This window comes from Xenia sp. Carnegie-2017, unplaced genomic scaffold, assembly GCF_021976095.1.
Source record: "Xenia sp. Carnegie-2017 unplaced genomic scaffold, XeniaSp_v1 HiC_scaffold_6, whole genome shotgun sequence".
NCBI classification, from domain to species: Eukaryota; Metazoa; Cnidaria; class Anthozoa; order Malacalcyonacea; family Xeniidae; genus Xenia; species Xenia sp. Carnegie-2017.
The window spans coordinates 15,556,599-15,576,559 of record NW_025813526.1 but is presented as its reverse complement, the minus strand read 5'-3'; the positions used below and the strand labels follow the sequence as shown (position 1 = coordinate 15,576,559).

General features: G+C 32.4%; 1 protein-coding gene and 1 long non-coding RNA gene across 2 annotated transcripts; one reads left to right on the top strand and one right to left on the bottom strand.

Annotated features, from left to right (window-relative positions):
- Positions 1-147: 147 nt before the first annotated feature.
- LOC124458112 lies at positions 148-6,776 on the top strand. Its single transcript, XM_047008205.1, has 12 exons — positions 148-193; positions 327-434; positions 1,123-1,475; positions 1,803-1,950; positions 2,353-3,185; positions 3,291-3,389; positions 3,566-3,672; positions 4,193-4,268; positions 4,904-4,943; positions 5,171-5,230; positions 5,345-5,449; positions 6,231-6,776. The coding sequence occupies exons 3-5, from the start codon at positions 1,323-1,325 to the stop codon at positions 3,183-3,185; spliced, it is 1,134 nt and encodes a 377-aa protein (XP_046864161.1). The 5' UTR covers positions 148-193; positions 327-434; positions 1,123-1,322; the 3' UTR covers positions 3,291-3,389; positions 3,566-3,672; positions 4,193-4,268; positions 4,904-4,943; positions 5,171-5,230; positions 5,345-5,449; positions 6,231-6,776.
- An 8,402-nt stretch (positions 6,777-15,178) lies between these two features.
- On the bottom strand, positions 15,179-16,425 carry LOC124458123. Its single transcript, XR_006953020.1, has 3 exons — positions 16,181-16,425; positions 16,009-16,093; positions 15,179-15,424 (listed from the first exon to the last, which is right to left on the bottom strand). It is a non-coding gene; the product is annotated as an uncharacterized LOC124458123 (long non-coding RNA).
- Positions 16,426-19,961: the final 3,536 nt, after the last annotated feature.

Genomic DNA, 19,961 nt, shown 5'->3' with positions numbered 1-19,961 from the left:
GACGTTTTGAAATGTTTACAGGACAACAAGGCAGCCATTACAAACGATTATGAATTCATTAACTGCTTCAATTTGGCCATTTAAAGTGGTGATCAAGAGAGTGCTATGATGCCATTGTGTTATAATAGATGGCGAGAGGTTTGAGTAATCTCACTTACCATGTGTTTTCTTCAAAGTAAAAGATATTGCATACGTAAGTTCACATTGTAAAAAAAGTGTTACTTTATCAGTATATTCGTTGAACAAGAATAGCTCTTGCTTATAACGCATTCCTTTTAATAAACTTTAGTAAACTACAATTTAAGAACTTTGATTTTTGTTTTCAGATTTTGCAAAAATCGTTTCACGATCCTGAAGTACAGATTACAAAGTTGGTTTCAGAAAACATGTTAGATGTGGCTTACCAGCTCTTTGTAACAGCTTGATTTCCACAGGTGACACAGAATGTGATGAGTATAAAGTTGAATACGACTTCATATGTTTACAAAGTAGTCAGTGGCGTAGCTTGCGGTCTGGCTGGTCGGGTTTAGCCCGACCAAATATTTTCCCAAAAATGAAAAATTTGTTTTCTTCAAAATTGGATTTGCGAAAATTTTAAATTCTGCGACTCTTTTTGGAATAATCCACAGTCTATTAGTGTAATATTTGTCAAATTGCGTCGTTATTAGCAAAATTATCATATTTTTAAACGTTACTTAGCAACAATGACTAGTGCATTTCTAGTGCCAGTCATTACGCAGTTTAGTCGGGCTCTGAAAATTCAGCCCGACAAAGTAGTAAAATCTATAGTGGGATTATCTGCAATCTGATTGGTTGACAGCAACTAAGAAAACTCAAATGCGCTGTTTTGCAACATCTAGTCGGGCTCTGAAAATTCAGCCCGACCAAGTAGTAAAATCTATAGTGGGAATATCTGTAATCTGATTGGTTGAGAGTAGCTGTGAACACACTCAAATGTTTAACAAAATCTAGTCAGGCTCATTTTCAAAGGCGTGACTTGAATTTTGAGCTTTCGAAATATACATTAGGAAATCGTGATAACTTACATTACAATGGCTTCGGCTAATGAAATCGATATAATAAGTTTACTAAAAAAGAAACCATTTTTTTTTCGACAATCAGGCGATCAAAATATACTCGTAAAGCAGCGGCCAATTCCAAATTTACAAGCGACTACAGGCAATAGAAGCTTTCAGGAAAGTTGGTACTCGAAGAAAGATTGGCTTTGTGGTAGCTCAGAAAAGAATGCATTGTTCTGTTGGCCTTGTCTTTTGTTTTGCCCTGGATCGTCATCTTCATGGACGCAGACGGGATTCAAAAACATGAAGAATTTCCTATACGATTGTATGAAGCATGAGAAGGCAAAATCGCACATGGGTGCTTACAAGACCTGGAGGACCTACGGTTTTCAGCCTCGTGTCGACTGTCTCATGTCACAAGCCAGACGTGAAGAGATTCAGCGTCATAACGAGGAGGTAAGGCAAAACAGGGAAATGTTGAAAACCATAACAGAAGCTGTTTTATACTTGTCTAGGCAAGAGCTAGCATTTAGGGGGCATGATGAATCTATTGACAGCATGAATAGAGGAAATTATAGAGAGCTACTTGAAAGTTTTGCCAAGATGGATTCTGTTTTTGAAAGGCGATTACATGGCAGGCTTGCTGAAACCCACCTTGCTGGGGAAGGGCGGTTTACTGGAGTCTCTCCTGATATTCAGAATGATTTGATTGATTGTCTTGATAAGATAATAGAGGATGAGATTTTAAAAGAAATAGATCGCTGCACTTTCTTAAGTATACAGGTTGATGAGGCAACTGATGTTTCTACCAAAGAACAATTGAGTGTAATTTTTCGAATGGACATAGGGGAAAGTGTCATTGAAAGACAGCTTGGGTTTATTGATGTTAGTTGTGATAGGACTGCAACTGCTATATCATCAGTGGTTAAGGGTAAGTTAAGTCAATATAATAATGTCAAACAGAAATTTATTGGACAGACTTATGATGGTGCATCTGTTATGTCTGGTCATCTCAATGGTGTTCAAGCTCAAGTTCAGCAGGATTATCCTTATGCTCAATTTATTCACTGTGCTGCCCATAGACTAAATCTAGTATTATGTCAAGCTGCATCCTCCATTTCACCTGTTAAGATTTTCTTTGTTAATATTAGTGCTTGCTGCACCTGTACTAGCAATTCCCCCAAAAGAAAAGATTTACTATCATCCCATAGGCTTGAGTTTCCTAGTCCTGGTGACACAAGATGGTATTATAGAGCTCATTTCATCAATGTCTTGCATTCTAACTATGAGAAAATGATAGACATATTTGAAAATCTTACTGATAATCCAATAGGTTGGGATGATGAAACGTTAAGTAAGGTTACTGGTTTACTTGGCTACCTTAATGGCTTCTTGTTTTGTTTCTTGGTACTTGTTTTCCATAGAATTCTTGAGCAGTCATCCATACTTTATTCTATCTTGCAAGACAAGGACACTGACTTTCATTATCTAGTGAGTAGGATTGAGAGATTCAAGGCCTTTGTTGCTTCTCTGAGAAATGATACAGAATATTGTCAGGTGTACGACCTGGCTGTTGAGAAAGTGGGACCACCAGTAACCAGGTATGACCAACGGCATAATTACAAACAAATGTATTTTGAAATTCTTGACACAATTGTGACTATGCTGACTGAGAGATTTCAGGATATGGAGCATTTTGACCTTGTTAACCCTAGGGTGTTTAAAATGTGGAAAGGTGAAGTGCCCTCAGAAAAGATAAATCTTCTAAAGGAGGTTTATGGTCATATGTTTGACATACCAATGCTAGTTAGCCAACTTTGTTTTATTTACAGAGATAAAGACTTTCACCGTGATTCATGCGATGAACTATTGAAATATATTTATCAGTTCCATCTTCAATCTAGTATTCCAGAAGTTGTAAAACTGTTAAAGATAAATGGGGTTTTGTCAATTACAAGTGCTTCAGTTGAGAGGTCATTTTCTTGTTCGAAGAGGGTAAAAATTTATCTTAGAAATACTATGAGCCAAGGACGTTTTAGTTCTCTTTGCAGAATTTCCATTCACAAAGACATACTTTCAGAGAAAGAAGACGCCAACACTTTGCATGATGAGGTAGTAAAGAAGTTCATTGAAAAACTACGAAGACTTGCTTTCTTATACAAATAGGTATTCATATATGGCTGATAGCAACCTGATGATGTCTTACGTCCATGCCATGTGAGAATTTTTCCGGGAACTTTTTAATGCAAGCAATGATTATTGTCATTTCAGCACGACAATCAACAGCATCACAACTTTTGATAGTTGTTGATGACAAATCTGAGCCTTTTTCGGTTCTTTTGTCAAAGTTTCTTTACAAGATGTACGTAGGTATGTATTTATGTATGTGGTGTTGAGAAAATAAATCACATATCTGCAACTATTTTTGAACTATTTCTCTGCTTTACTATAAGACCCTTCGGCAATTTAAATTAACCAAAATGGTTCTATTTCCTGCATAAATATCACGCATTTGCTTTCTAAGATAGCCGTTTCCGATGTTCTAGGGAGTCTAAATTCGGAAAATTTTCTCGCTCCGCGCCAACCATGGTGGCGCCTCGTGAGCCCGACCAAATGTTTTTCGCTAGCTACACCACTGAAGGTAGTGCCAAAGGTATGTTCACTCTGTTTTTATTCTCTTCTTCACATCGTTCTTTACTGTGCCATTCATTAAAAAGAATAATATATTCATATAAATATGTTTTATAACTTTTATTGTACCTGCAGAGTGCAATATGAAGTCCACTAATCGTAAACCCAGCTCACATTGCAGTTAAAGTGATGGTGGATAATAAAATCTACTAATGTCTTTTTCATCCTGTCTGCTTAAAATATCTTTAAAGAAAATGGAGAAATAACACATGGAAATATCACACACTTGAATTGTTTATGTATCTGGTGTTTTTACAGTTTTTTAACTTCTATGCATTTAGCATTCTCAAATATAAGACAACACTTTTAAACAAACATGATAGTTCAACATATAGCATTCTTAATACAACACAAGGTATTTTTAACAAAACAAATGGCCTTCCGGTTTATGAGAAAACATCCCAAGACAACAGTAATCTAGCGCATATACATCTAATCAACAATAAAGTTTCTTACGATGTGTTTTTTATTTCTAACACTAGATAATGCCTCCTTGACAATGGCAATGGCAGTTTGTTTGTTTTTTCTGGCTATGGTTGCATTAAAGAATTTTCTCAAGTGGGATTAAAAAACATTGATTATTTTCTTCTTTATTCTTTCTATAAATTATCTTAAGTAATTAAAAAGATACGTAAATTCTTTTCTTGAGTGAATATTAGCTGAGCTAAGTTAATTGTTTTGCCTTCCCCACGTAAGTTTTTAGTTTGGTTTTTGGACAAAATCAATTTAATAGTTTTTTCAAAATTGTCAGTTGGTATACATATTAGTGATCTCTGATTTAATATAATTTAATTTTGTTTTTCCTTAGCTAGTTCTTCACAAATCACACTTCTTTATCAACGACATGAACTTTTTGGAATGTGTTCTCTATATACCCACAGTTATCTTTCCTGGACAATTTCTCCGTGGAAAGCCTGTTCCATAGCATTGTTGTCTGCTTGGCTTTATCTGGTTACACATTTCACCCAATTTCCATACTTTAGTGTGCTTATTTGTGTAATAAGAAGAATAGCATTCACATTATGCAAGGTTTTCATATCACTTAAATATTGAAATGGTTCGAGTGAAGTGTTGGATTGACTTGCATAAGCTTTACAATTAAATGCTACGACGATTAAAATTTTGTTGTCTGTAAAATCATACTGTCTTGATACATGTTGATATAAAAAGTTTTTTGTTTCTGTTCACCTCAGTTTAGAAAGAAAAATTAAGTAATTTTGCTCTACTCGACAGGTAATCATCCTACTGTTATTCTTCTTGGTAGCGTTTGCTACAGCATTCATGGTGATCATGAATGATAGAAAAAGATTTAAAATTTTTGGCACGCTGTTTTGACTGCCATTGTCATGATGATGGGTGACTTTGATTTTGAAGAAAGTTTTTTAGAAAATGATATCTCTGAGTTCAATACATTCAAAACGCTGGAAGAGTTTTATTTTGTTGTACTTATTCTGTTTAAGTCAATCATCATTATGAATCTTTTGGTTGCTCTTGCAGTTCAAGACATAAGTGAAAAAAAAGTAAGCAAATCAAAACCGTTTTATACTGCGAGTAATTGGAATTTTTTATGAAAGAAAGTTGTTCTTATAAATGATAAGCCTATATAGGAGAATCTTCTTTAACTTTAATTTCAGAAATATCACTTGGATTGAAAATATAGAACAGTCTACATGCACACTGCCTTATAATGATTGAAGAAAAGAGAACAAGAGCAGTCTTCTCACTTATTAAAACTGAAGGTAAGATGAATGTGTGTAAATATAGGTAGAGGTGAATAAACAACAGGGAAAAAACAGTCTTTACATTTCAATAAGATATCAACTTAGATAGCGAATGTTAGTGTATGTAGTTTTATAAAAAAGATTAGAATGCAAAAAGGACATTAACGCTACTTAAAAAAGCTAACACGCAAAAAAAATTTAAAAGAAAGATTAATCAATCGCGCAAGCTTTTTTAACTATAGGTTTATTTTACCAAGTCAGAGGTCACTGTTCTTCAACTACTAAAGTAATAGGATGTCAAGTCTAACGATGGTAGTTGAATGAGAACATTTTATTTTTAGGGGTTTGAGATTAGTAGAAACAGTGTAATAATAGCCTCCAATATCAACGCCTAATACGTCGGCACAACTTATTTGTGAACAAAAGGATAAAAGCTTCGATATAAATGTCGACCTTTAGGAACTTTTTTTTCTGTGAATATAAGATAACTTAACTCAATATATTTTTTAAGCAGTTATTCAAAGAGAACAAAAAAAGTCTAAATTTGCAACCCTATTGTATAAACTAAAAGATAACGTGTATCACTGTTAGCATCAGTAATGATCTTATGTAGAGCAAAGTCTCTTCTCTAGGCAAAAGTGATAATTGATTTAGAAACAAAGATGCACAGCTTTAAAAATGGTCTTGTTTGAATAGCAACAGCTTTTTAAAACCAGCTGCAGATTGGCTGAAACATCGACACAAAACTTTGGTTACATGATTTTGAAATATATTTATGGGTCTGACCTCATTTCAACAGTTTTAGAAAGAACATGAAAACAATGACCTATTGGAAATGGAAATTACAGTGGTGAAACAGGAAGTTAAAAGAATGAAAGAGAAAGTTGAAGTAAAAAATGAAGAATGAAAACGACTTTAGTAAAAATATAAGAGATAAACTTAAAATGATGAAAGACAAATTGATAAAAATAATGATAAGCATTGAGAAAGACAGGTTTTAAAAAATCCAAGGCCATTACTAGATTTCAATTTAGAAAAGGGGTGTGTATTAATACATTTAAATGTACATGGCTGATTTCTTTCGGAAATGAAATTCTTTTAAAAACCAAATAGATCACTCGCAATAAATAAAGTACTTTAAGTCACCTGTAACTGAGTTAATGATGATATGGAAAATACCATGGCGTAGCCAACTGGTAAATTTTTGACCAAAATCTTAATTTGACGTTATATATGTTGAATTGTCATCAATGTAATTACTTTTTAACAGATATCAACTTTTTTATCTATTGGCAAGTAGTTGGCAGTTATTTTCTCGCTTTTAAAACATGATTCTTTACTTTAATCTTCTTAAAGTAAATGGTTTAAACACGGGAGTATCGTTACATGTTGGTAAATGTAGATCATCCAGGATGGTATAGTCTTGAGAAGGACAGTTTTTGTTGTTGTTGACTGACGTTTTGACAACCTTAGCGGTGGTCATCTTCAAAGTCAAAAGAATCTGAATATGACTACGTGTAAGGTTGCCGAAACGTTAGTCAACAACAAAAAAACTGTCCTTCTCAGGACTATACCAACCACGACGATCAACATTTACAGACATTTAATCTTCTTGTCGCATCAAATTACTTAAGGACATGGTGCAAGTGTCTTTCAAAGTAAATGTTAATTTCGATTAGAATATGCAATCAACAAAATCTACTTTAAAAAACAATAATGAATTGAATTTAATTAGTTATTTTTCATAATGTGATGTATGACGACATCTGCCAGATCTCTTGTGAACGACAACTGATGATGCATGTTGTTTTGTTGCGTTGGATTTGTTCTTGTGAGATTGCTATTAATAAAACTCTATAAGCACTAAATCGAATACGAAGAAAACGTTTTACTACGATAGAGGAATTTCAAACCAAGTTAGGCGACCACACGGGCCGACAAAATTAAAACGAATTAAATTTAAGATAACGACTTTTTTGGAAAATCAAATAATTTAATGGCAATAATGAAGAAGGGTGAAATTTTGTCGAACGTAAGAATCACTTTTTCATAGCAAAAATATGAAAGACGAAACAAAACACCGATCGTTTTTTTTTGGTAGCGTAGGGACGAAAACGTATAAGTTCATTCAAAGTTTGGTAGCCATCTAAGTCCTCAAAACTAAGAGATACGAAGAGCTGACGCAACTGGCACAGGATATAACTACCAACCGAAACCATCCAAACCATTCACAGACAATAGTACAGCGTTTAAAATTCAATACTCGTTTCCAAAACCAAAGTGATATCTTTTCAATGTTAGTGGCAGAACTAAAGCGTTTAATTAGAGGATCGCGAATTTGTTTGAAATTTGGACGAAATCTTGCGAGATTGATTTGCTTATGGGACAAATTACCATAAAACTCAATAGCAATTGTTAGCAGAAGTAAAACTAACCTTAAAGTGAAAACTTGGCCTTGCTTTTGCCATTGAAACATCCGAGAAGGTCGCTTCAAAGGATCATTGACGTAATGGAAGCGGTTGTCTTGCTTCACGTTTCTAGTGTAACTTGCGTAAGCCATAAAAACGGAGTGGTTGAGAGCCTTTTGGAAAGATGTTATTGTATGCTTTGTTGTTAATTGAAACCTTCCTTTTTAATTTTCTGAGGAGTCTTTGTTGTTTAGCTTCCCGGGCTAAAGTAGGATTTTTATCAAGTGGTGTGAATTTTCTTGTATTGATTACGTATATTTTATGCTCATTATAGAAAAATCATATGGAACCTTTGAAAAAAAGATTTTCTATTACGTTTTGAAGAAGTCTGCTAAACATTACTCAAACAAACATGGTTGAATATAATTCGCAAAGCTTACTTTAAAAAGTAAGTACATCTACAGCTAGTTCTACATAAATCGAATTAAAAATATATATAGCCTGACACAAGAACAAATATGGTTCCTATTACCACTATTGTAATTAAGAAATGAAAATATATCCCATTGATTTAAGTTCTATTTTCGGCTTTACTGTGCAATGAGCTGAGTTCCTGCAGCTGTTGATTTGAGGTACTCGCCTGCAGAAAATACCTTTGTATGGACCACTAAAACCAATGAAAGAGTCACTTGTCCCACAACCGTTTTCATTATTTCCCAGGATACCAATCCTTACACGAGCAAATAATTCTCTTTCTGCCTTTGCGTTGATACCTTCTTTATTGCAGTTTTCTTGAAGAACGCTGTCTTTAATCAATGACATCCATTTGTTTCGGTTCACATTGGTTTGGCGGTATTGTCCATCGGCAATGATATCGTACAACGAATTAGCTTGAAAATCAAAGCTGATAAAATTTATCTCGCATTTGAATTTCATTCCAACACATATCATGTTTATTTTTGTGCTCCAGTAGATAGGAAGTTTTGTCTCCAAATCATCCATTCCTGTTTTTCCATTTTCAACCTTGTAACTATTTTTATTTTTCCAAAGCGATGAGTCAAAGTCAAATGTTTTCTAAGAAATTTTTAAAAAATTCAGTCATAAATTAAGAATCCTGTTTACCAGTTAACATTTCCTGTCATCAAAAAATAAATGATGAATATTAAACATGATACACCGACCAAAATATATAGATATGGCTAAAATTTAACAATAATAAGGAGATAAGATAAATTAATGAGGAGCATGTTGCAAAAAAATATTGTGTTGAATCGAAAAACTTAAACATTGTGCTTCGAGTTAGGGCAGATTCAAGAATGAGATAAGTCAAAGAAGCACTCCACATCAAAAAAAATAACTTTGACCTAAATTTTCAAGTTTCTCAATTCAACACATTTAGTTTATATTACGCTCCCTATTAATTTATCTTACTTCCTTATTATTCTTATAATTTTTCCATATCTATATATATATGTTACTGTATCATATTACTTTTATATATATGTGAAGTGAAGTATCTGTTTTTATCAAGTATACACTATCTTTTGAACTTTTACATTTGTTTAGAATAAATAAACAAAACAATTTTGGAATCTGGATTTTGTAGCTAGAATTTATTAATATAATATTTTATGACAAAAAATGTTAGCAAACATCAACTTATTTCAAACACTATCGTTTAAGAATAAAAAAGTTCTGATTGAGTAAGGAACGATGGAAAATTAGCTTAGTTTAATAAAATATAAAAAAAAATTTAGGATGTATTATGTTACTAAAATATCATGAACTGTACGTTTTAGATAATATGTTTTCATCACAAGTTAATAGCATGCACAAAATATCAGTAATGACGTCAAGAGTATGGAGTTATATTCGTTTTAGAGTTATACAAATTTTTTATGGGCATCAAATTTGCGTAAAAACAACACATTTTGCTAACCTTTTTCTTAAAAAAACTATGGAGTTTATAATACTCGGATGTTATGCTTAATGTTAAAGCAACATAAAATTAGCAACATAAAATTTAATTTACAATAATACTAATCCTGGTTTGACCAATAATGCTAATGACTGGTTTGACCAATAATGAAGTTCAAGAAAGCTAAGGAAGCCTTTTTATTGGTCAATTGCCTGATGATTGGGCGATCTGGAATAATCTCGGCGGATAAAAAGGGTAGCCCAACCAATAAAGGACTGCAATTGCTGTTGTGTAATTAGTTCATTTAAATTTTTGTTGTTGTTGTGACTGGCTTTACCAACTTCAACTGATAGCCAATTGTAAACTTCTTGTTTTGCAAACTAACAGTATGGTAAACTTCTTGTTTTGTAAACTAACAGTATGGTAAACTTCAAAGTTTTTTTTTAAAAAAAACTTAGCAATATGTGTTCTTTTTACGCAAAAACGATGCCCACAATAAAATTTGTATTGCTCTAAAACGATTAAAATGGCATTTCTGAGGCTTTGGAATTCAAAATTTTACACCTTAGATGATCCATGATAGATGTATGAAAAATCATAGATCTGTCAAGAATTGTGCTTACAAATTCGTATTCCTCGATAAGTCACAATCGATCAAAGTAAGCACGCGACAATATGGTTTACAAAGGTATATTAACTAATAAAATGTACGTTCGTTACTGTATTGTACAATGGATTTCGTCTTGTTCACATACGTTTCACAACTAACTCGCTTCTCTCACTCTATCTCCACTATAACTTCCAATTGAATGTTTTATGCAGTGCGGTGTTTGAAATTAAATGAGATATGATCTTCGCACTTTGCTGGACAATTTAAGCAATCGTCTCAGGACCTGAAAAAATCAGGTGACTCAACGGGATTCGAACCCATGACCTCTGCGGTGCCGGTGCAGTGCTCTGACCACTGAGCTATGAAGTCACACAGTGGTGAGCAGGTCAATATTGTTGGGCTGATGTTTTCTCGTCCAGCTAAGTGCGAAGATCATATCTCATTTAATTTCAAACACTGCACTGCATAAAACATTCATATGAAATTCATTTCACGAGAAAACATCAGCCCAACAATATTGACCTGCTCACCACTGTGTGACTTCATAGCTCAGTGGTCAGAGCACTGCACCGGCACCGCAGAGGTCATGGGTTCGAATCCCGTTGAGTCACCTGATTTTTTCAGGTCCTGAGACGACTGCTTAAATTGTCCAGCTAAGTGCGAAGATCATATCTCATTTAATAACTTCCAATTCTTGACATTCTTACTGATATTTTGTGCATGCTACTAACTTATGATGAATGATGTCCTTTTCAGTTTCCGACAGATCCGCTCCACCTGTTCTTAATTAATTCTCATTTCATGTTAATTTTTAAAAAAATAAACATTTTCGTAATGCAGTTGCATTTTTTGAAGTATTTCTTTTATGAAAACACCTTATCTAAAACGTACAGTTTATGATGCTTTAGCAATATAATACATTCTTAATGTTTTCCATATTTTATTAAATAGATAATACATAACTCTCCATCATTATATTCAATCGGGATTTTTTTATTCTTAAACAAAAATGCTTGATAAAACTTGATGTTTGCCAACGTTTCTTGTCATAAAATATTATATTAATAAATTCTAGAAACAAAATCCAGACTCCAAAATGGTTTTGTTTATTTATTCTAAACAAATGTAAAAGTTCAGAAGATGGTGTGTATTTGATAAAGGCAAACACTTCACTTGGCTACAGCAAAGTTTTCTGTAAAAGAATCATATCTTTTTTGAATTTTTGTATATTTAGTTCATTTTACATTCTCGACATAAACTTAAAATTACAATGAGTAAAGAGTTTATTGTGGAAGGAGAGACAGTAAGTGTCGCCATTGCCACAATGTGATTTTTGCCTGTGTTAACATTGAAACAGTTACAGAAGGTCGATTTGTCTTTGTGTGGTAGAAGTTATAATACCTCAGATCAGTTCATGTCTAATGCAATTAACTTATTTTTTGGAGACAGGAAATATATTTTAATTGAAATAAATGTTAGAAATGTTTAAATTTGAACAGAATTTTTAATTCATTATTTAATTTTTACAAATTTTGTTTAGAAAACATTCGATTTTGACTCTTCGTTTTGGACAAATAAAAGTAGTTACAATATTAAAAGTGGTAAAACAGGAATGGATGATTTGGAAATAAAACTTCCTATCTATTGGAGCACCAAAATTAACAAGATATGTGTTGGAATGAAACTCAACGGTACAAACTTAATCAGCTTCAAGATGAAAGCTAAATCGTTGTATGATGTCATCGCAGATGGAAAATACCACAAAACAAGTGTGAGCCGAAGCCAATGGATGTCATTAATCAACGACAGCGTTCTTCAACAAAACTGCAATAAAGAAGGTTTTAACTTCATTGCACCAAAAAAGTTAAACTCTCCTGTAAGGCTTGGTATCATAGGAAATAATGAAAATAATTGTCATACACCCGATTCTTTCATTGGGTTTGGCGGCTCATCTAAGTTTTCTTATTGCAAGCGTAAACCTCAAATTAACAGTTGTGGGAACTATGCCTATTGCTTAAGAGGAAAGGCATATAGAGAAGTAAAATCAATGGGATACATTTTTCTTTCTTAAGTACAATAGTGGTAATAGGAGCCTCATTTGTTCTTGTTTCAGGCTATACATATTTGTAATTCGATTTATGTAGAACTAGCTGTAGATTTACTTTCTCTTTAAAGTAAGCTTTGCGAACTATATTCAACCATGTTTGTTTGAGTAATGTTCAGCAGACTCCTTCAAAATGTATTAGAAAATCACTTTTTCAAAGCTTTCATTTGGTTATTCTATAATGAGCATAAAATATAAGTATTAAACACAACAAAATTCACACTGTTTGATGAAAATCCGACGCTATTGCGAGAACCTAAACTACAACGACTTCTCAGAAAATTAAAAAGAAAGGGCTCAATTGACAACCAAGTATACAATACCTTTTTCTTAAAAGGCTCTCAACCGCTCCGTTTTTATGGCTTACCTAAGTACACAAGAAAAAAGCAAGACAACCGCCTCCATTACGTCAATGATTCTTTGAAGTGAAATTCTCGGATGCTGCAATTGCAAAAGAAAGGTCAAGCTCTCATTTTAAGTTTAGTTTTGCTTCAGCTAATAATCGATATTGAATCTTATGGTAATTTTTCCCATAAGCAAATCAATCTTGCAACATTTCGTTCAAATTTCAACCAAATTCGCGATCCTTTGATTAGACGCTTTAATTCTGCCATTAACATTGAAAAGATCTCACTTTGGTTTTGGCATCGAGTGTTTAATTTTAAACGCTGTACTATTGTCTGTGAATGGTTCAGATGGTTTCGGTTGGTAGTTATATCCTGTACCAGTTGCGTCAGCTCTTCGTAACTCTTAGTTTTGAAGAAAATGATAGCTACTAAACTTTGAATCAACTTAAACGTTTTCGTCCCTACGCTAACCAAAAAAATCGATCGGTGTTTGGTTTCGTCTTCCATATCTTTGCCCTGAAAAAGTGATTCTTAAAATCGACAAAATGTCGCTATTCTTTATTATTGCCATTAAATTCTTTGATTTTCACAAAAAGTCGTCATATTAAATCTAATCCGTTTTAATTTGTCGGCCAGTGTGGTCGCCTAACTGGGTTTGAAATTCCTTTAGTCGTAGTAAAACGTTTTCTTCGTCTTCAATATAGTACTTATAGAGTTTTATTAATAGCAATCTCGCAAGAACGAATCCAACGCAACAAAACAACATGCATCATGAGTTGTCGTTCACAAGAGATATGGCAGATGTTGTCCTACGTCACATTATGAAAACTAACTAGTCACATTCATTTCATTATTGTTTTTTAAAGTAGATATTGTTAAGTGCATATTCTAAACGAAATTAACATTTATTTTGAAAGACACTTGCACTATGTCCTTAAGTAAATTGATGTGGCAAGAAGATTAAATGTTTGTAAATGTAGATCGTCCTGGTTGGTATAGTCCTGAGAAGGACTTTTTTTGTTGTTGTTGACTGACGTTTCGACAACCTTACACGTAGTCATATTCAGATTCTTTTGACTTTGAAGATGACTACCGCTAAGGTTGTCGAAACCTCAGTCAACAACAACAAAAACAGTCCTTCTCAGGACTATACCAACCTGGACGATCTACATTTACAAACATGTAACGATACTCCCGTGTTTAAACCATTTACTTTAAGATAATTAAAGTAAAGAATCATGTTTTAAAAGCGAGAAAATAACTGCCAACTTATTGCCAACAGATAAAAAAGTTGATATCTGGTAAAAAGTAATTACATTGATGAAAATTCAAATATACCCTCAATATATAATGTCGACATATATAACGTCAATTTAAAATTTTTGTCACAAATTTAGAAGTTGTTTACGCCATTGTATTTCCTATATCATCATTAACTCAGTCACAGGTGACTTAGAGTACTTTATTTATTGCGAGCGATCGATGTGGTTTTTAAAAGAATTTCATTTCCTAAAGAAATCAGCCAGGTACATTTTAATGTATTAATACACACCCCTTTTCTAAAGTGAAGTCTAGTAATGGCTTGGATTTCTTGAGACCTGTCTTTCTCAATGCCCATCATTGTCTTCATCAATTTGTCGTTCATCATTTTAAGTTTATCTCTTATCTTTTTGCTAAAGTCTTTGTCATTCTTTATTTTTTACTTTAACTTTCTCTTTAATCCTTTTAAGTTCCTGTTTCACCATTGTTGAAATAAATGTTAATTTCGCTGTTCTAAGCGAAATTAACATTTATTTTGAAAGACACTTGCACTATGTCTTCAAATAATTTGATGCAGAAAGAAGATTAAAGTAAAGAATCATGTTTTAAAAGCGAGAAAATAACTGCCAAAAACTTGCCAACAGATAAAAAAGTTGATATGTGTTAAAAAATAATTCAAATTAACATTGATGACAATTCAAATATAATGTCAATATATAATTTCGACATATATAACGTTAATTTGAAATTTTTGTCGCAAATTTACAAGTTGGCTACGCCATTGTATTTCCCATATCATCATTAACTCAGTTACAGGGGACTTATAGTACTTTATTTATTGCGAGTGATCTATTTGGTTTTTAAAAGAATTTCATTTCCCAAAGAAATCAGCTAGGTATATTTTAATGTATTAATACACCCCCCTTTTGTAAATTGAAGTGTAGTAATGGCCTTGGATTTTTAGAGAACTGTCTTTCTCAATGCCCATCATTGTCATTATCAATTTGGCTTTCATCAATTTAAGTTTATCACTATCTTTTTACTCAAGTCTTTGTCATTCTTCAATTTTTTTATAATTTCATCTTTTATTTAACTTCCTCTTTCATCCTTATAAGTTCCTGCTTCACCATTGTAAGTTCCATTTGCAATACGTCGTTGTCCTCATGTTTTTTCTATAACTGTTGAAATGACGACTGACCCATAAATATATTTCTAAATCATGTAACCAAAATTTTGTCTCGACGTTTCAGCCAACTTGCAGCTGGTTTTAAAAAGCTTTTTCTATTCCAAGAAGACCACTTGTTAAAGCTGTGCATCTTTCTATCTAAATCACTCATCATTTTTGCCTAGAGAAGAGACAACGCTCTACATAAGATCATTACTTATGCTAACACTGATACACGTTATCTTTTAGTTTATATAATAGGGTTGTAAATCTAGGCTGTTTTTGTTCTCTTTTAATAACTCCTTAAAAAATATATTGAGCTAAGTTATCTTATATTCACAGAAAAAAATAGTTACTAAAGGTTGAGATTTATATCGAAGCTTTTATCCTTTTTTTCACAAATACGTTGTACCGACGTATTTGGCGTTGATATTGGAGGCTATTAATATAGTGTTTCTCTTATTCTCAAGCCTCCAAAATAAAATCTTTTCATTCACCTACCATCATTAGACTTGTCATCCTATTATTTTAGTAGTGAAAAACAGTGACCGCTGATTTGGTAAAATAAACCTAGAGTTAAAAAAGCTTGCACGATTGATTAAGCTTTCCGTTAAATTATTTTTGTGCGTATTAGCTTTTTTAAGTAGCGTTTATATCCTTTTTGCATTCTAATTTTTCTTAAAACTACCTACACTAGCTTTCGCTATCTAAGTTGATATCTAAGGGAAATGTAAAGACTGTTTTTCTTTCCTGTTGTTTATTCACCTTAGAAGACTGCTCTTGTTCTCTTTTCTTCAATCATTATAAGGCAGTGTGCATATAGACTATATTTTCAATCAAAGTGATATTTCTGAAATTAAAGTTAAAGAAGATTCTCCTATATAGGCTTCTCATTTATAAGAAATATTTGCTTTCTCAAAAAATTCCAATTACTCACAGTATAAAAGGGTTTGATTTGCTTATTTTTTTTCTTGAACTCGTCACTTATGTCTTGAACTGCAAGAGCAACCAAAAGATTCATCATGATGATTGACACAAACAGAAGAAACAAAACAAAATAAAACTATTCGCAACGTTTTCAATGTATTGAACTCAGAGATATCATTTTCCACAAAAATTTCTTCAAAATCAAAGTCACCCATCATCATGAAAATGGCAGTTAAAATAGCGTGCCCGAAGATTTTGAATCTTTCTCTATCATTCATGATCACCGTAAATGCTTTTGCAAACGCCACCAAGAACAAAAACAGTAGGATAATTACCTGTAGAATAGAGCAAATTTACTTAAATTTTTTTCTAAACAGATGTGAACAGAAACAAAAAACTTATTATATCAACATGTATCAAGATAATATGGTTTTACAGAACACAAAATTTTAATCGTCATATCATTTAATTGTAAAGCTTATACAACTCAATCCAACATTTCCCGCAGTGTTACCAAAAATTATTTTGATGTTTAAGTGATATGTAAACCTTGCATAATGTGAATTCCATTTTTCTTATTGTATAAATCAGCAAACTAAAGTATGGAAATTGGGTGAAATATATAACCAGATAAAGCCGTGCAGAAAACAATGCTATGGAACAGGCTTTTCACTGAGAAATCGTCGAGGAAAGATGACTGTGAATATGTAGAGAACATATTCTAAAAGTTCATGTCGTCGATAAAGAAGTGCGATTTGTAAAGAACTAACTATAGAAAAACAAAATTAAGTTGTAATAAATCTGAGATCACTAATACGTATGTCAACTGACATTTTTGAAAAAACTATTAAATTGTTTTTGTCCAAAAACCGAACTAAAACTTACGTGGGAAAGGCAAAAAAGTCAACTTAGCTTAGCTAATAGTCACTCAAGAAAAGACTTTACGTATCTTTTTAATTACTGATGATAATTTATAGAAAGAATAAAGAAGAAAATAATCAATGTTTTTAATCCCACTTGACAAAGTTCTTTAATTCAACCATAGCCAGAAAAAAAACAAACGAACTGCCATTGCCATTGTCAAGGAGGCACTATCTATTGTTAGAAATAACAAACACATCGTAAGAAACTTTATTGTTGATTACATGTATATGCGCTGGATTACCGTTGTCTTGGGATGTTTTCCCATTAATAGGAATGCCATTTGTTTAGTTAAAAATACCTTGTGTCGTGTTAGGAATGCTATATGTTGAACTATCATCTTTGTTTAAAAGCGTTGTCTTATAGCTGGGAATGCTAAATGCATAGAAGTTAATAAAATTGTAAAAACTCAAGATACATAAACAATTCAAGTGTGTAATACTTCCATGTGTTATTTCTTCACTTTTCTGTAAGATATTTCAAGCAAACAGGATGAGAAAGACATTTGTAGCTTTTATTATCCACCATCGCTTTGACAGCCATGTGTGCTAGGTTTACGTTTAGTAGACTTCATATTGCACTCTGCAGGTACAATAAAAGTTATAAAACATATTTATTTGAAGATATCATTCTTTTTTAAAGAATGGCACAGTTAAGAACGATGTGAAGAAGAGAATAAAAACAGAGTGAACATACCTTTGTCACTAACTTGTAAACATATGAAGTCGTATTCAACTTTATAATCACCACATTCTGGGTCACCTGTGGAAATCATGCTGTTGGAAAGAGCTTGGTAAGCCACATCTGATATGTTTTCTGAAACCAAATTTAAAATCCTTACTTCAGGATAGTGAAAAGATTTTTCCAAAACCTGAAAACAAAAATCAAAGTTCTTAAATTGTACTTTACTAAAGTTTATTAAAAGAATTGCGTTATAAGCAAGAGCTATTCTTGTTCAATTGATATACTGATAAAGTACCACTTTTTTACAATGTTAACTTAGGTATGAAATATCTTTTGCTTTAAAGAAAACAAATGGTAACTAAAATTACTCAAACCTATCGCCATCTATTATGACACATTAACATCATAGCACTATCCTCATCACCCCTTTAAATGGCCAAATTCTAGCAGTTAATGAATTCATAATCGTTTGTAATGGCTGCCTTGTTGTCCTGTAAACATTCCAAAACGTCTTTCTTGCCATGTAAGGCAGCTTCCAGCAGTGCTGTCGTTTACCTTTAGTCTCCCAGTTTATCATGGAATAATCATGTTCTAGCAATAATTTAACGACTTGGACATTTCAATCCTGTACTGCGATATGAAGAGTAGTGGATTCCTCCTAGTTCTTAAAATTAAACATAAAATTTGGTTGAAATTTACTTTATTATATGGAAAAACATTTAAAAAAAGTGATAAATTTTTAGGAGAATTATCTTGTTGTTAACACTCTTCTCTTGCTGTTATTGTATAAAACATTCACTAAATGGTTTTCATTGATTAAAATGCCTTTTCCAAACACTTGGGAATGTTGCTCGAGTTTAGAAAAGCGGTACAAAAGTACTCGCCTTCGGCTCATGTTTTGAGCACTTCACTTAACTCTCGCTTAGCTCCCGTGTGTTTGGATAAAGCAGTCCAAAAACACAAACCGTTTAGTAAAGGTGAATTATTCTTTAGAATTATAATTTTCTATTAAAATAATTTCACTTGAGTATACTTTTTCAAATTTATTTCAAGCCCGCAAAATTTGTTCATAAAAATTGTTGTCTCTAAGTGGCATAAATAAGATGAACCTAAATGCCTTTTCTAGTTTTATTTATGAATGAAAAAGTGACATACGCAATAAGTTAGCTACTTAAGAGAAACAGATGTGTTGCATTTAGACATAATTTTATTATAATTTTGTTGACTCATTAGCTTTTGTCGTCATTTTAGTAATGAGAGTTATTTCACTTTAATATTTAACATATATCGACGCCTTGTATATGTAAACAGCGTGCTGTTATGACAATTTAAATTTCCTAGTTTATGATGTCCATTGGATAAGAAATGTTTTTTATTTTTCAACGTTAAATGCAAACTAATAAATTGTTTCCTCCCTTTCATTCATTTGTTAAAATCCACCTATCAGCAAAAACTTTTTTCTGAAATATTAGTACTAGGTGTAATGTTTAACGTATCCGTGAAGAAATCTTTTTTTAATTTGTTCAAATCATCTTTTTGCTATGTCGGTTGTAAGTTGCTTTTAAATGGACCATGTCTGTCTTTGCACAAATTTAGATTCTAGCAGAATTATCATATTATCGAAGGTATTGGGTATATATATCTTCTATTGACAAGTGCCTTGCATGAAGTCACAAAAGAAAGTCAATCAAGACTTTTCGAACGATAGGCACACTGTAAATTTTAAGGTGTTAATTTAACACTAAAAAGTCGTGTTAAATTAAATGGTACAGAATAACACCATTTCGGATGTTATTTTCTTACTGGTGTTAAATTAACACCGAGTTTGGTGCTAAAATAGCGCCTATTCTTGGTGTTATTATAGCACTTGTTAAAGTGCTAATTTAGCCCTTAACGTCCGGTGTCAAAATGACACTTAAATTCAGTGTTATTTTGCAACCCCTTTTCTTATTGTTTTATGTAAGGCCAGTTAAACACGCGACACAAAATTGCTGAGCAATAAATATATTTAAAAAAATTAAATGATTTATATGCCTGTATTCACACATATAAATATATACAAAACATAAAACATATTATAAACAAGTCAATATATGAAACAAGTAAAGTTAAATGCATATATATAATTAAATATGTATAACATCTTAGAAATACTACTATATTATAATCTCTAAAGCCCCAAACTT

Coding starts and splice junctions, on each gene's coding strand:
- LOC124458112 (XM_047008205.1), top strand. CDS start 1,323: ATGAAGAATTTCCTATACGATTGTATGAAGCATGAGAAGGCAAAATCG. Junction 1,476..1,802: donor TTCAGCGTCATAACGAGGAG/GTAAGGCAAAAC, acceptor TTAAGTATACAG/GTTGATGAGGCAACTGATGT. Junction 1,951..2,352: donor TATATCATCAGTGGTTAAGG/GTAAGTTAAGTC, acceptor ATAATCCAATAG/GTTGGGATGATGAAACGTTA.